The following is a 15,217-nucleotide window of genomic DNA, read 5'->3' as shown; positions in this document are numbered from 1 at the left end:
AACAATGATTTTCCATGATCCACAGTATGGAGACCAAACTTTTTTTTTTTTTAAAGATTTTATTTATTTATTCATGAGAGACAGAGACAGAGAGAGAGAGAGAGAGGGAGGGAGAGATACAGGCAGAGAGAGAAGCAGGCTCCACGCAGGGAGCCCAATGTGGGACTTGATCCTGGGACTCCAGGATCACGCCCTGGGCCGAAGGCAAGCGCTAAACTGCTGAGCCACCCAGGGATCCCCGAGACCAAACTTTCTATTATGTAACACAAAGGCTCTTGGCTCTTTATGATCTGTCTGCTGGCTTAGCCCTAAGCAGGGCCAGCACATATCCTGGAAAGACCCCAAAAGCATACACCTTATTTAGGCTTTGTTCAACTGCTGTTGTGGGGGAAGCAACCACAGACAAAATGTAAACAAGGCCTGGCTGATTTCCAGTAAAACCTTTTTTTTTTTTTTTTCTTAACACTACAAAAAATAGGTGGCTGGACTTGGACAGAGGCTGTAGTTGTTGCTACCCTTGATTCTAGAGTGTCACGTCTAGTCATACCTTTGACCTGCAGAAACTGTAGGGATTATGATTCTTGTGTGAAAATCCAATCTGTCTCTCAAAATGTACTGGGCAGTAAATAGTATCAGGCATTCCAATTCCAGTCTTAAATAGGGGAAATCAAAATACATTCCCAGACTATCCAAAAATCCTAACAAATTTCTCCCAAATACCATGGAAAACATCTACCTATCTATAATAAGACACCAAAGATTCCTGAGTAACATAAATTTTATTTAATAATAGTTTTATTATTGGATATGTTACGTCCTTTTACAGATTCAGATATGTTGCATCTTTATTCTATGCCGCAAGATACATCCCAATAATGAAAACAAGGAAGATATCTTCTGAACTGGGGCCGGTGCCTGGCCGAAACCCACATGAAGAGCCATGAAGGCACTGTTGGTGAGGACAGGAAGGTACCATGTCCTTCAGGGAGCTGCTGAGTCCTGAGCACCATGCTCTCTCTAGCCCTCGACTCTCAGGGTACTCCAGCAGGCTTCTGATTTACACAGTGGGTTTGGGATAAGCCTGAGTCGCTTGTCACTAGAGTGACTATTTGGTAGTAAGTCTGAATCCTGGGAGATCCTTGTGCGCTGCCCCACACACCTCAGGCTTTCTCTATTGTGAAGTTATGATGAGTGGAATGGATCATTCATTCAGAGAAAAAAAATCAAGAATTGACTTTCCATTCCCGGGGAAGTAGCCTAGATGATTTCCCACCTCATTTAGAGCAGTTTAGACCTAAGTCTCAATTATAGATTTTATTGGGATATTTGCTAGCTGTATCCTGTTAAGATTAGCAACTGTTGATGCGGAATTTGTTTCAAGTACAAAGATGCAAACAAAATAAAACAAAGTAACCCAGAAATATAACCTTGCATATAAATATTCCCCATTTAAAAATGTTAGTAAGCAATTTAAAAGAAAAACTAAATTGCTTTTTTGGACTGCATTTGACCCACAGGGAATTAGTCAGCCACCCCTGCTGCTCCCTGCCTTTGGCATACCCACAGGCTATGCTGGTGTTCCAAGGAAGTTCACACACTGAGTCCTAATCCCCCAGGGTGATGGCATTAGGAGGTGGGCCTTTAGGAGGTGATTAGGTCAGGAGGATGGAGCTCTCAGGAATGTGATTCGTGCCTTATTAAAGGGACCCAGAGAGATGGCCCTAGGTAATGAAGCAGGAGAAGTGCCCCTACCAAGTGAGGCCACATAGCACCCTGATGGTGAACGTCCAGCCTCCAGAACTGTGAGAAAGAAATGTCTGTGATTTATAAGCTGCCAAGGCTGTGGTGTTCTGTTGTAGCCACCCGAAGGGGCTACAACAGGGTAGGACTGATCTGCTTTATCACTGTTTCACCATTAAATAGGATGCTTCCATTAGGCTACATCATTCCTTTTTTCCTTTCTTTGACAGTAGAGGGTAAACTCTTTGTGTAGCGGCGGGTGTGTAACAATGGTTTCTAGAGCAATACTATCATGTCATTCTTAGGGGCCATTTTCCTAGAGTGTGCATATAACATAATAAACTTAACCCATACCAAACAACTAGTCTCTTGCCTCGTAGCATCTTAAAAGTTTACAGAACGTTAAAGGAATGAACATGGTCAACAGGAACAACGGGGAGGTCTGCAGTATTTCCAGGGTGCTCACTGATGGCTACAGATAGCTACCGACAGACTTCATATCCTATGTTCCCTGGGGTTTCTACACTGTACAAATGATTTATATAAGTGACCACTGTGCATGGAATGTATAACAGTGAAATGTTAATTATGTGAAAGAATCCTGTTCAGGGTTTACCAAAATTACTTCAGCAATTTTGATGAAAGATTTTCAACAAAACAGACAGCAACCGCATAGAATTGCAAAACTTCAACATCCTGTGTCTGAGATCCATTTTCACACACAGTTACTTTACCTTTCCAAGCATCCTGCCCAGGAAGTAGTAGTGTCTGGCAAAGGAATCTCCCACGAGCATCTGAGCGGCTGGGCTAGGGTACAGAAGCCCTTCATTCGTGGTCTTAAAGAACCCCTGGTTGGGGTTAAATCCTGACTTGAGCAGCTCATTCAGAAACTCTCTGAAAATGCCACCACCATCAATGCCAGCTTCATCCAGGCCATGGGCATTGAGTAAGTGCACACGGATCCGCTTTTTCAAATCAGGCTCTGTTAAAACAAGGGTAACGGGGGGAGGGGGGGTGCGGAGGAGAAAAGATTTTAAAAGAAAGCAATAAAATAAGCTGGTATTACAGGAAGTTTTGGGAAGGGGAGCAAGAATATTAGAGATATATTAATGTAAGACTCAAAAAAATCAATTGAGATTAATAATAGAAGAAGAGACAGATGGACACATATTTTCCCCAAAGCCAAGAGGAGAAAGAGAAAGAAGTTAATGGATCACACACAGAGGTGAGGGGAAACAGAGTGCTCAGGAGAAAATAAAGTTATCCCTCATATTCTAAAGGATATGACACTCTAATACTAGGAGAGGAGGGAGGGAATTAAGTACATAAGAGCACTAGAGGAATAGAAACTGTTACCAGGAAAGTCAGAAAACATAAATGAATAAAGAAGATGTCAGTGCAATTAACAGTACAGTGTTTGAAAGAGGTGAACAATGTAGCAAGAGTCAGGACCTAGAGTCTACCTTATCATTCATTCATTCATTTATTTATTTATTTATTTATTTAAAGACTTTATTTATTTATTCATGAGAGACACACAGAGAGAGGCAGAGACACAGGCAGAGGGAGAAGCAGGCTCCACGCAGGGAGCCCGATGTGGGACTCGATTCCGGGTCTCCAGGATCACGCCCTGGGCCAAAGGCAGATGCTCAACCACTGAGCCACCCAGGCGTCCCTCTACCTTATCATTTAAAAGCAGTATCTGGCTGAAAGGGTGAAAGTGTTTTGGGTTAAGAGTGTGCCACAAAGGGACACCTGGGTGGCTCAGTGGTTGAGTGTATGCCTTTGGCTCAGGTCGGGATCCCGAGGCCCTGGGACTGAGTTCCACATCAGGCTCCCTGCATGGAGCCTGCTTCTCCCTCTGCCTGTGTCTCTGCCTCTCTCTCTCTCTCTCGTGAATAAATAAAATTAAAAAAAAAAAAAAAGTGTGCCACAAAGATGAAAATCTTTTTAAATTGTGAAGTTGCTTAATTATGCCTGATATCTTAGAGTAATTCCCACCCAGGTCCTCAAGAGGACAGTTCTGCTATCAGCAGGGAAACATCCCTGGACTCACCTACGATGGTACACAGCTACCAAACAAAGGCCAAAGAAAGTGATTCTGCCAAAAGTCCAAACCAGGTGGTCTTCATTGGAAAGGCTTAATCAAGGTGCAGGTTTGAGAAAGCAAATGGCACATCCTTCACCTTTCCCCACCTGTGTCTTGGGTGCTCTGCATCTAAGCCAGTGGGGAGGGCGGAGGCGGTGGGCTGCCAAGTGAGTGTGCTAAGGAGCAGGGTATGCATGTGGTGCCAGAGTTCCCGGGCTTTAACAAGTGGCTGACATCGTTCAGGCTTCTTATGTGGCCACCCCAAGTATCCCAAGGGATGGGGACCTGGAGAAAACACTCCAGAAAGGGGCTCAGCAGAACACATGCTTGCTAGAGCCTCCAACACTGTGGCGGGACAGTGTCAGTACTTCTGAAGACAGAACCTGGCTGTGAATATTCTGTAATATGGTTCAAACAGGGCCAGGATGATTTATTGTATGGACTGAGATCTACACCATTGTGCACAGCAGTACAGACATCATCTTTCACTGGGCTGGCACGGGGAAGGGCTACCCCTGTCCTGCCAGCAGGGACAAACGCTGTGCCAGGCAAGTGCCACGTTAATGCCTGCATTTCCCACAGGAATAAGGCAAATAAGTCTAAACCATCTGGTTACAGCTCGCTCTCATACTTTGTAAAGAATAACGACCACTGATTATTTACCACTAGCTAGAATTTACACTAGGATTTCACACACTTTACTTCAAGTCCTTTAACAACCTTCTGGGTTAAGAACAATCCCCATTCTGGATAGGCCACTGGGTGAGGGGGATTAAACAGGGCACTTGTTGTGATGAGCACTAAACATTGTATGGAAGTGATGAATCACTAAATTCTACTCCTGAAACCATTATTACACTGTATGTTAGCAAACTAGAATTTAAATAAAAACTTGAAAAAAAAAAAGAATTATCTTCATTCTGCAGTGACAAACCAAGTATACATATAAGTATACATATACATATAAGTATATATATACATATAAGTAGCTATATGTCTCTATGTATCTAAGACATAGCTACCACTCTAAGCTGTAATTTAAAGATAGGTCTACTGACGACAAAGCACAGGCTTTTATACTAAACCATATTCTCTTTTATTTTTAAATTTTAGCTATAGTTACATGAAAAAAATGCTTTTTACTGACTCCATGAATATGTTATTTGCATCTATTCTGATTAATAGAATTATAAAATATCTTCACTCTCAAGATCTGGCTAAAATGCCAAAAGAAATCTAAGCAGATAATTATAGATGGAATGCAAAAATATAGTTGGGTATTTCTCACCTTAACATATTCCTCTTAATACCCAGTTTCAAGGAAGGACTATAAGCATTTGTTTGTCATATATAATTATTTCTCAAACTGATGGTCAGCAGTTAGTAGGAGATCCTGTAAACATTCTAAGTGCACAAACGTTCTAAGTGGCAAACACTTAGCCCGGGCCCACCTTTTACCACACCCGTTCCCCTATAGCTATAGCGGCAGTAAGGGGAACAGGAGTGTGTCATTGGCTTCTGCAGACTCAGTGGCCAGTCACAGAAGTCACCCTCTAAGTTGGCTGGAATTGAGATTCTGTGTTCCCCAAAGCTCATTTCTGTAAACAGTAATATATATTAGCCACAATAATGTTTTCAGAGTCAAATCAAGCCTGCGAGGTATCTGGCCATTACTGTGTTGTTTTTTTTTTGTTTTTAAGATTTTATTTATTTATTAGAGACACACACACACAGAGAGAGAGGCAGAGACACAGGCAGAGGGAGAAGCAGGCTCCATGCAGGGAGCCCGATGTGGGACTCGATCCCGGGTCTCCAGGATCATGCCCTGGGCCGATGGCAGGTGGTAAACCGCTGAGCCACCCCAGGGATCCCCTCATTATTTGTTACTAAGGACAAATTTAAAATATCTACTTACACACGAAGGTTTTAGTGGAGGGGGGAAAAAACCCTAAAACCTAAGTAATGTTACTAATGTTACTCTGAATTTTACCCTATTATAGTTTCTTGTTCAGGAAAACAATGTAATACATTCTGCCCCTTAAATGAAACATAATAAAACCAGCCAACACACAAAAGCATAGAGAGGTCTCAGGAACCAACTAGACTACAGTTCAGAGCCAGCTCTAGCGGATTCTTAGCCAAGAGAACAGATGATACAAAGAGCTAGAGTCTAGAGTTGTCCAGAGGGTAACCGTGATCATTTCTCCACCTTAGCACGCTTGGGTGGGGCAGGGTATAGAGCACACATGGTAGCCTGGTGTTGGGAGCAGCACATGTCTCTGAGCTCCAGCAGTCAGCTCAACCACCCATGGGGCTTACACCCACACTCTAGAAAACTGGCCTACGGGGCACCTGGCTGGCTCAGTTTCAGGGTTGTGAGTTTAGGCCTTGCACTGAGTGTGGAGATTACTTAATAAGTAAAACGAAAGAAAGAAAGAAAAGAAAGAGAAGAAAGAGAAGAAAAGAAAGAAAACTGTCTTGAGAAGATATGAATAGGAGAGGATGAGTATCCATAAAGGCCCGATGTGCTGTAAGGATGAGATGGCATATGGAGCAATCATATTAACTGATTATGTGTAAATAATCAGTGAACAAAGCACTTCACACCAATTTCCCATGAATAAGTGACACATTCTGAGATATTTAATTTTACTACTTTCCCTAGCAAAATAACAATTTTAACACATGGTTTAAAAAACTATTGTTAATAAGGCCTGAATTAGAGAACATCTGTAGGGATGTAAAGCATTATAACCTATGTATTAGGAGAAGATTCTTCCAAGTCCCTTAAACTCAACACAAGTATCAGCACACACCTGGGGAGTTAAGGCGTGATCAACTTCTGAATAACTTTAACCTAAAGGATTCATTACGAAATTTGAGGTTTTGGATGCCTGGGTGGCTCAGCATTTGAGCATCTGCCTTCAGCTCAGGGTGTGATCCCGAGGTGCTGGGATCAAGTCCCACATCAGGCTCCCCACAGGGAGCCTGCTTCTCCCTCTGCCTGTGTCTCTGCCCCTCTTTCTCTGTGTCTCCGGTGAATAAATAAATGAAATCTTAAAAAAAAAAAAAAAAAAGGAAATTTGGGGCTTGTTGTAATTGGACAGTAAGGTCTTTATTTTTATTTTTTTCATTTTTTAAAAAGATTTTATTTATTTATTCATGAGAGATACAGAGAGAGAGAGGCAGAGACACAGGCAGAGGGAGAAGCAGGCTCCATGCAGGGAGCCTGATGTGGGACCTGATCCCAGGTCTGCAGGATCACGCCCTGGACTGAAGGCGGCGCTTAAACCGCTGAGCCACAGGGGCTACCCTGGACAGTAAGGTCTTTAAAAACTATCTACATGAAACAGTTTTATTTTTTTATTTTTTTTTGTTTTTGTTTTTGTTTTTGTTTTTTCATGAAACAGTTTTAAAGTTAATTTAGAACTGCTGATAAACACACATACTCTCATTTTGGCCAAGGAGCTCATTCTGACCCCAGCATTCTGAGCCTGCACCAGCCCTGTGCACAGTTGGTATGCCCATCACTGCTCCCCCACCTGTACCACTGTCTTCCCTCTTCTAAATCCTACTGCTTTACAAAACCCTCCAGCATCAACCACATCTCAATTGTTCCCAAGACTTCTGAACCGATGGCACACTTACCACTTTTGTCTGTCTACTGAGTTTTCCCTGGGTTCAGTGGCAAATTCAACATCTACTGAGCACCAGCTGTTTCAGGGGAGCAAAGGATAAGGACTCCATCCCACAGAGTAGGGAGCCCTGGCCAAGTGGGAGACACAACTACGAGAGCTCATTTACAGGGACAGGATCCCTAAGGAGGGAGATCTTTTTTTTTTTTTTCCCCAAAAAATATGTTGGGCTTCTTGAAGTCAGAGTCCCAGATTTTTTGCCTTGTTCATATAGAAAATTTAAAATCATACTATGCGAGGCAAGAGGAAGCTGGTGCAGTGGAGAGCTCACAGCCAGGAGTCAGGAGTGAGTCTGTGGTGTCTGGCTTCAGTGGGCTTCAGCACAGATTACATGACAAGACAACATTAGGTGAACATCATACCCTTGCACACAAAACCTGGCACAGGGGCAGCCTCGGTGGCGCAGCGGTTTAGTGCCGCCTGCAGCCTGGGGTGTGATCCTGGAGACCTGGGATCAAGTCCTACATCAGGCTTCCTGCATGGAGCCTGCTTCTCCCTCTGCCTGTGTCTCCGCCTCTCTCTCTCGCTCTCTGAATGAATAAATAAATAAATCTTCAAAAAAAAAAAAAAAAAAAAAAAAACCTGGCACAGAGAAGTGGCCAGAGATTGCTGCCAGCTATCCTCTGCTATTCCCACAGAGTGACACAATCAGGTCCCCAAGAAAAAAAAAATTACTTGAGGTTTTGCTCCCCTAGAAGAGGCAACCGTTACTTCACTTCTGACACCCTCCCATCATCTACCAAAACTGTGATCCAGATCTTGCCAAGCTTCTGTTGTTGATTCTCTGCGCTGATCGAGCCCCAATTCAATGCAATGTCATGGATACCATATACTGAAGCTAAAATTATTAAATACATAAATTATAATACTACACATTTAACACTGCATGTCAAATATTCACATAAGACAGAATATGTCGCTGAGCTGTAAATGCAATGCAAATCACTGTCAGTGTGGATCCCCTGCGTTCACCTACTAGTACCGTCACCGAAGTCTATGCCTGTCTGTAGAGAGGTCTGCACTGTGGTGAGGTTTATTCTGCTCTGTTAAATATGGCTTAGAGTCTATAATATTTACGTAAATAGATTATCATATGTACTACAGAATGTCAATGGCTGCCCACCAATATTTTCAGAATTAAAGTTGTCAACTAAATTGTAGACAGACATTTGTGGGTGGAGTTTCTTGCCTTAAAAAAAAAAAAAAAATTTTTTTTTAAATCAGTATTTTAAAGGCTTCCATTATAATTGTCGATCTTGGGAATGTTATTTGACACATCTGCCAAATCTGACATACTACATTTCACTGTTAACAAGTCATTGCCAAACAAAATGATGCACACTAATGTTTTAATGATAACCATCTTCTAAAATACTCCCTCAGCCTCCCCCTGCCACATGCAGACATATAGACAGAATTATATATACCATTTTCTGGGGAAAGTTTGTCATAAGCATCTTCATAAATATAATTTCTTCGTATTGTGACATTAATTCCATCCAGGAATGGGCCATCTCCTTGAACTTCTTGCTTATCTGCATAAATCAACCTTTGAAAGATCTAATAAACAGGGGAAGTTGTCAGGTTATCTGAAACTTTTTTCTTACAAACATAAGCAACACAAGGGAAAACTGCTAAATAAACCTTAACTTTTCTATCTCCATAAATTGTGAAACAAATTTTAAAAGCCAAGGTATCAAATATAGACTTTATGCCTTATCAGTAAATGTGTAATACTTATGTGTTTGTAATATTGCCCCCCTTTCCCATTTTACAACAAATTTTAAAAGTCCCATGCTGTAGTAAATTTTCAGTATTTTCTTTTGCAAACCCTTTAGAAAAGCCCAAGTGGTAGAAAAAAAGAAAGAAGAGCTTTGTAAAGCTGAAAATTGATTAATAGTAAGAATATCTCCGTAACAAGATTCAAGTAATTTTTTTGGATGCTAAAAGTCCAGTAGAGGGAGCTCAGGAACCATGTAATGTCATCTTACATCTGTGCCCGTGTCTGTGTGTCTTAATGAAGAAACCAATAGCTTTAAAAGAAACTCACTCTTTTGTTCACCCTATAAGGTGGGCAGGACTAAAATTACCTTCTTGATGCCATTACTTAGGAATAGAGCCTAACAGTTTTTAGAAATTTCCTAAGTTGGTGAATACAAACAAAATATTTTAAATCTCAAAACATAAATGTAAACAGTTTTGTACATTGGTCAAAAACCACCAGGCAGAAATTAAAATACCTGTCCAACTCTGTTTTATAAAGTAGTATTTATGATCAATAACCTCAACATAATGTATAGAAGCATATCTTTAAAAAAATTTGCATTTTAAAAACGATGCAAAACTTACTAGACGAAAGGCCCTTATATTCTCATTGTAAGAAGACAATGGTGTGACAGGCCTTTTCAACTACAGTTACAACTAAGGAAAAAATATCCTTCAAGTCTATACAGAGGTATTTGATTGGACTATGGTTTTATAAATCACTGTCCACTATTACAATCTAATGAGAAAAATACAAATTATGTAACCAGCTCAGCACTAAGCACTTTCAGAGATTTTTCCGTTGGTGTCAATTCTCTAACACTGAAATGATGTAAGTAACCATAACACATATGAAGTCAATCTATAAAGAGACCAAACTGCACACCTTGACTCGCTCCTCAAATGGAACCACAAAGGGCAGCTCTGTCAGGATGGCGAGCTGTCGTTCCTCAGACACAGACAGTGGCGGGGACTCCAAACCCACTGCAACACATGGGAAAGCCTTTGTTAAGTTCTGTGCCCAGGAGAACCTCACTTCATCGCATTTTGCAAACGCTGTGCATTTTACTAACCGAAGGTCTGTGGGGACCGCATGTCCAGCATGTTCCAACAGCACTTGCTCACTTTGTGTCTCTGTGTCACACTCTGGTAATTCTTGCAATATTTCAAACTTATAACAAACCTGTATATGTTATGGTGACCTGTGATCACCAGTCACTGAAAACTTAGAGGATGGTCAGCATCTTTTAGCTCAAAGCATTTTTAATGAAGGTATGTATATTGTTTTCTTAGATGCAATGCTATTGCACACTTACTTTTTTTTTTTTTTTTTTTGAGTAGACTCCACACCCAGCACAGAGCCCAGTGCAGAACCTGGACCCACAACCCTAAGATCAAGACCAGAGCTAAGATCAAGAGCTGGATGCTTAACTGACTGAGTCACTAGGCACCTTGGCACACGTAATTTTTGTATGCACTGGAAAACCAAAAACTGACTTGTTTTGGGACATTCATTTTATTGCACTGGTCTGGAACCAAACCTGCCCTGTGTCAGCAGTATATGTCTAGATTTCTCCTTTCCAGACTCATACTATACAGCTCCATTTGAAGACATTCTGGAAAAGGAAAAATTATCAGGACAAAAACCAAATCAGTGGTTGCCAGGAGATGGGGAAAGCGGCTACCTATAAAGGATGATGAGGTAATTTTTGGAGCGATGAACTTTTTCTATATGGTTGATCATGGTGGCAGATGTTTATCAAAAATCACAGACCACTAGAGGTGCCTGGGTGGTACAGTAGGTTGAATGTCTAACTCTTGATTTCAGTGCAGGTCGTGGCCTCAGTGTCGTGGAATCAAGCCCCATGTCAGGCTACATGCTCCGAGTGAAGTCTGCTGGAGATGCTCTCTCCCTTTGCCCCTTCCCCACTAGAAAAAAGTTTTGAAAAATCACAGAACAGTACACCAAACAGTGGACTTCCCCGTTTGTAATGATAGCCTGTGAGGCTGGATGGAAGGAGAAACACACTCCCCAGAGAACTCACCGTCCAGGCTCGACTGCAGGGGGCCAATTCTCCCCATCCGCCGGAACCTCCACACGTGTCTGGAAGCCGGGACGTAGAGCTGGGTGACCTGTGGGGCCAGCAATCCTGGCTTAGTACATCCCTGTGTTATGGTACAAACTTTCACTTGCCACATGTGAACTATACCAATGTTGTCCATGCACTTAGCACCAGGTCCTGGTCTTTGACCTCATGTCCTTTTCAGGCTACCTTTCCATGCGCCCTCTCCTTGGCCGGCTGCACATTTACACTTGTACAGGGTAACTGTTCTATATATCCTAAGGAAATCTCTACTTGTTCTGTTTAATGCTGTGTAATACCTGCATATAGTAAATTGTCATAATGTGGTTACCTTATAAATGAAAACACATCACACTTAAAGAATTAACAATTTCTTATTACTATTCAGTGTCTCATAATTCTGAAAATATAATCTGTCTGCATCAGCACCCCAGTAAGGCTGGGGTTGTGGACATTCTGTTATGCTCTGTGGCTTTGCCTGCTCCCTCAGCCTTGGCTGTGGCCCTGCCCAGCTGGCCAGCTATGGTTCCACCACCTGGATTTTGCTGGCTGCATCCCCTCAGCGTCATTGTGGGCTACCAGGCCCTCCATTTCCCTATAAATCTGCAATTCCATCCAGAGGTTTCATCACATCCAGGTTTGATTTTTGGCCAGAAAACTTCCTAGGCAGCATGTTCTCTCAACAGGGAAATGTCTGGTTGCTGCAGGCCTGTGTACTGGCTGCTACAGGTCAGTGAGGGGATTGAGAACTTGTGCCAATGCAGGAATCAATTATTCCTGACAGCAAGCAGTTTGGTTCAGCTGGCATTTTTCCCACAGCACGGTGATAGATATTCCGGCACTGGACCCCCATGTGCCAGGGTCTCCAGTCCGGTCTCAGCAGGTAACCATGGGGCCTGCACCCTAAGGGGCACTGCCCACACTGTGTACTCATTAGAGCCTGTAGACTGTGTGACCCCAGGTCAGAAATGCCTTTTTCATGCATCCTTAGCTACTTCTACACCGAGAAGGCGCTCACATCACCGCTTGCTTAGGCTGAGATACTAAAGTTCACGAAGGAGGCATGCTCTGTATGCGGTTACTTCTTTTTTCCAAACAGTACTCGAATAAGGAGGTGGTTCCTCTGCAGCCCACAAGGTAGCCACTCAAGTTCTTTCTCATGTATTTATGAGCGTGCAGACTGAAGCCTCTTTCACATTCAGTCTTGTCTAGAGAATTGGAGCCATGCTGTTCCATCACACCAAAGGCTGTTTCCTTTTGGTGGTGAGTGTTGTTCAGAGGGCCCCACCCTGGGCCCTGGAGGTGGCCATGGCTATATGATCTGTCATGGCTTCTCAGTCTGACCAGTGGGCATGGCTAGAAGCCAAGTGCTTCAAGATTCGTGCAGACATAGTATCTGAAACTGTTGCAAAACACCTCTGCTTTCTTTTCTTTAATGTTTCTATGCTCTCCCTTCTTCTATACACTCCACTCTCTGCCCTCAGCCCCAAGATTTTGAAATGAATACAATCATGACTTTGTCTGACAAGAATGAAAATAATTCATGACCTTTGTTCTTTAAATTTCTAAAAATATTTATACTGAATCTACTTTAGATCTATATCTTAATAATATTCAAATCTGTCTCTGTTCCTTTAGAAAATCAACGACTTGCTCTATCTCCCTCAAGTGCTAAATACAGATTGATAATTATAACAACAATAAAAGCAAAATCTCTTGCAATCACAACAAAGAACCACTAAGCTAAGCTCCAACATAATTTGTGGTTAAAGGAGAAAATTAGTGGTTTTTTTTTTTTTTTGAAAATTAGGTTTAACAATAAATTCAGGATGTATGTTTAAGTCAATGATACTGCTATATATTTGATGATCTAAGAATAATAAAAAAAAGCTTACTGTTAATATTTAGTTACATAAAAATAAATGAAACAATTTAAAAGGATTTATCATTCTCTCCAGAAAGACAAAAGCTGAAAAAATACATTTAACAAAAAATATTAGAAAGATCTGTCAGTAAACCTTATCTGCTTTAATATCTTCTTGTTCTGACAGCCAGTGATTTGGAGGACAAAAATTTCTCCTTGTGTCTCTGGACTTGAGCATTTTCACTAGATTGGTAATCACCTGCAGAGGAAACAGAGGGCTAAGTCTCATAAACAAGCTCAGTGACCACCACGGTGCAAAGGCAGCAAAGTGCCAACCAATAGCCCCAGGACCTGGCACACCAGCCCCATCCCCCCACCTCCGCCTGGCCTGCCCTAGGCTACTGCTGAAGGCCACAGAGAAGTACCTTATCCTGTGAGCATAAGAATGAATTTTATGTACAAAGCAGTTATGTGCCAATGAAAGGAGAAAAATTTACAGGAATATGTTAAAGGCAGACACGAAGTAGTAATTAAGTTCTGAAATACAAATTTGGAGATGTATTAGCTTGTTTGAGCTATAGTGTCAGAAATCTCCAAGGATAGCAATTTTGTAAAGTTTTTCCTACAGTAATAGCATTTCATATTTTTCTGAAAAGACACACTATCAAATGTCCTGGATGGATCTCTGACATCCATCAAGAAAAGAAAAACAATTGCAGTATTTCCCTTATGTAAGTGTCTGAAGTCAGGCCTACTTCTCATCATAATTTTGCACAAACTCAGTCTAACTTCCGCATACCAGCAAGCTGAATCGTTCATTCCTGCTTTGACAATGAGCATCAGTGCCGCACCCCCCCCCCCCCCCCCCCCCCCCCCCCCGGGCAATGCAGGAAGCTCCCTAAAGAAGAAACTCCCAACTACCTGGAAACCTAGCAGGCATTTGATGATTGACTTGGGATCAGTTAACTAATTGTAAATTTTAAAATATATGACTAAAGAGAACTCATGGCACTACCTATTTAAAAAGACCTGATGATGGGGTGCCTGGGTGTGGCTCACTTGCTTGAGCACTCTGACTCCTGATTTCAGCTCAGGTTACGATCTCAGGGTCAGGAGACAGAGCTCCACACTGGGCTCCACATTCAGTGTGGATTCTGCTTGTGATTCACTCTCTCCCTCTGTCCCTCCCACACCACCCCCCCATGCATATGCTCACTCTCAAAATAAATAAAATCTTTAAAAGCTAGAATTAAAAATAAAAAAGACCTGATACTTTATATTAAATACAAACGTACTTTGTAATAAATGAAGATAAACCAACGCAAATTGTTAAATCCAAAGTCTTAAACCTTTACCAACAGGATTTGATCACACTCCTTTGTAAAGTATGACTACAATGATGTTTCCTAAAAAAGTCAGCCAGGCCGCTATACACATTGCCTCTAAATAAAGTATAATCTGGATAAGGAATTAGGATAAGATAATGACTTGGGTAAAGAATAATATTAGGATCACGCGATAAATTTCAAAATATACCCACAAGTCAAACAATTGCATCATTTCAACTGTTAATAGAGATTTCCCTTTAAAATTTCATAATTCAGCATCTATATACAATAGAAATACAAATGCTTCTCTTGTGACATGCAAACCCTGGCATTCAGGGATCCCAAAAATTCTGTGTCCAATAAAAATGGGTGAGAAATGGCCCTTGGTTGCCACCTCAGATCACTATAATGCAGACACACCAAGAAGATGCAGTGCCCGTTGACAGAGGACAAATACGGTAGAAATTTGGCCATGGAGACAATTAGTACAAACGTCTCAAGATGTAGAATACAGCTTTCTGACTGATGGATGCTTCTTACCAATGTAGCTGTGACATCTGCCTGGTAGTATTTTGAAGCCTATCCTAAACCTACCCATCCTAACGCTACCTATCATAACTCTACAGTGTAGCCTCTATGAATCAGCAGAACCG

General features: G+C 41.7%; 1 protein-coding gene across 2 annotated transcripts in view; it reads right to left on the bottom strand.

Moving 5' to 3' along the window:
* Nucleotides 1-15,217, bottom strand: part of UBE3C (ubiquitin protein ligase E3C) — a 126,681-nt gene that overhangs the window by 45,814 nt on the left and 65,650 nt on the right. For both annotated transcript variants that reach the window (XM_038559836.1, XM_038559835.1), the window contains exons 14-18: nt 13,391-13,495; nt 11,334-11,421; nt 10,175-10,272; nt 8,952-9,084; nt 2,475-2,722 (exon numbers count right to left, since the gene is read on the bottom strand). In XM_038559836.1, coding sequence (XP_038415764.1) covers nt 2,475-2,722; nt 8,952-9,084; nt 10,175-10,272; nt 11,334-11,421; nt 13,391-13,495 — 672 coding nt within the window. The remainder of the gene's footprint in view (nt 1-2,474; nt 2,723-8,951; nt 9,085-10,174; nt 10,273-11,333; nt 11,422-13,390; nt 13,496-15,217) is intronic.

This window comes from Canis lupus, chromosome 16 (genome assembly GCF_011100685.1).
Source record: "Canis lupus familiaris isolate Mischka breed German Shepherd chromosome 16, alternate assembly UU_Cfam_GSD_1.0, whole genome shotgun sequence".
In the NCBI taxonomy this organism is placed as follows: domain Eukaryota; kingdom Metazoa; phylum Chordata; class Mammalia; order Carnivora; family Canidae; genus Canis; species Canis lupus.
The sequence above is the reverse complement of the archived record's forward strand: the minus strand, read 5'-3'. Positions and strand labels throughout refer to the sequence as shown.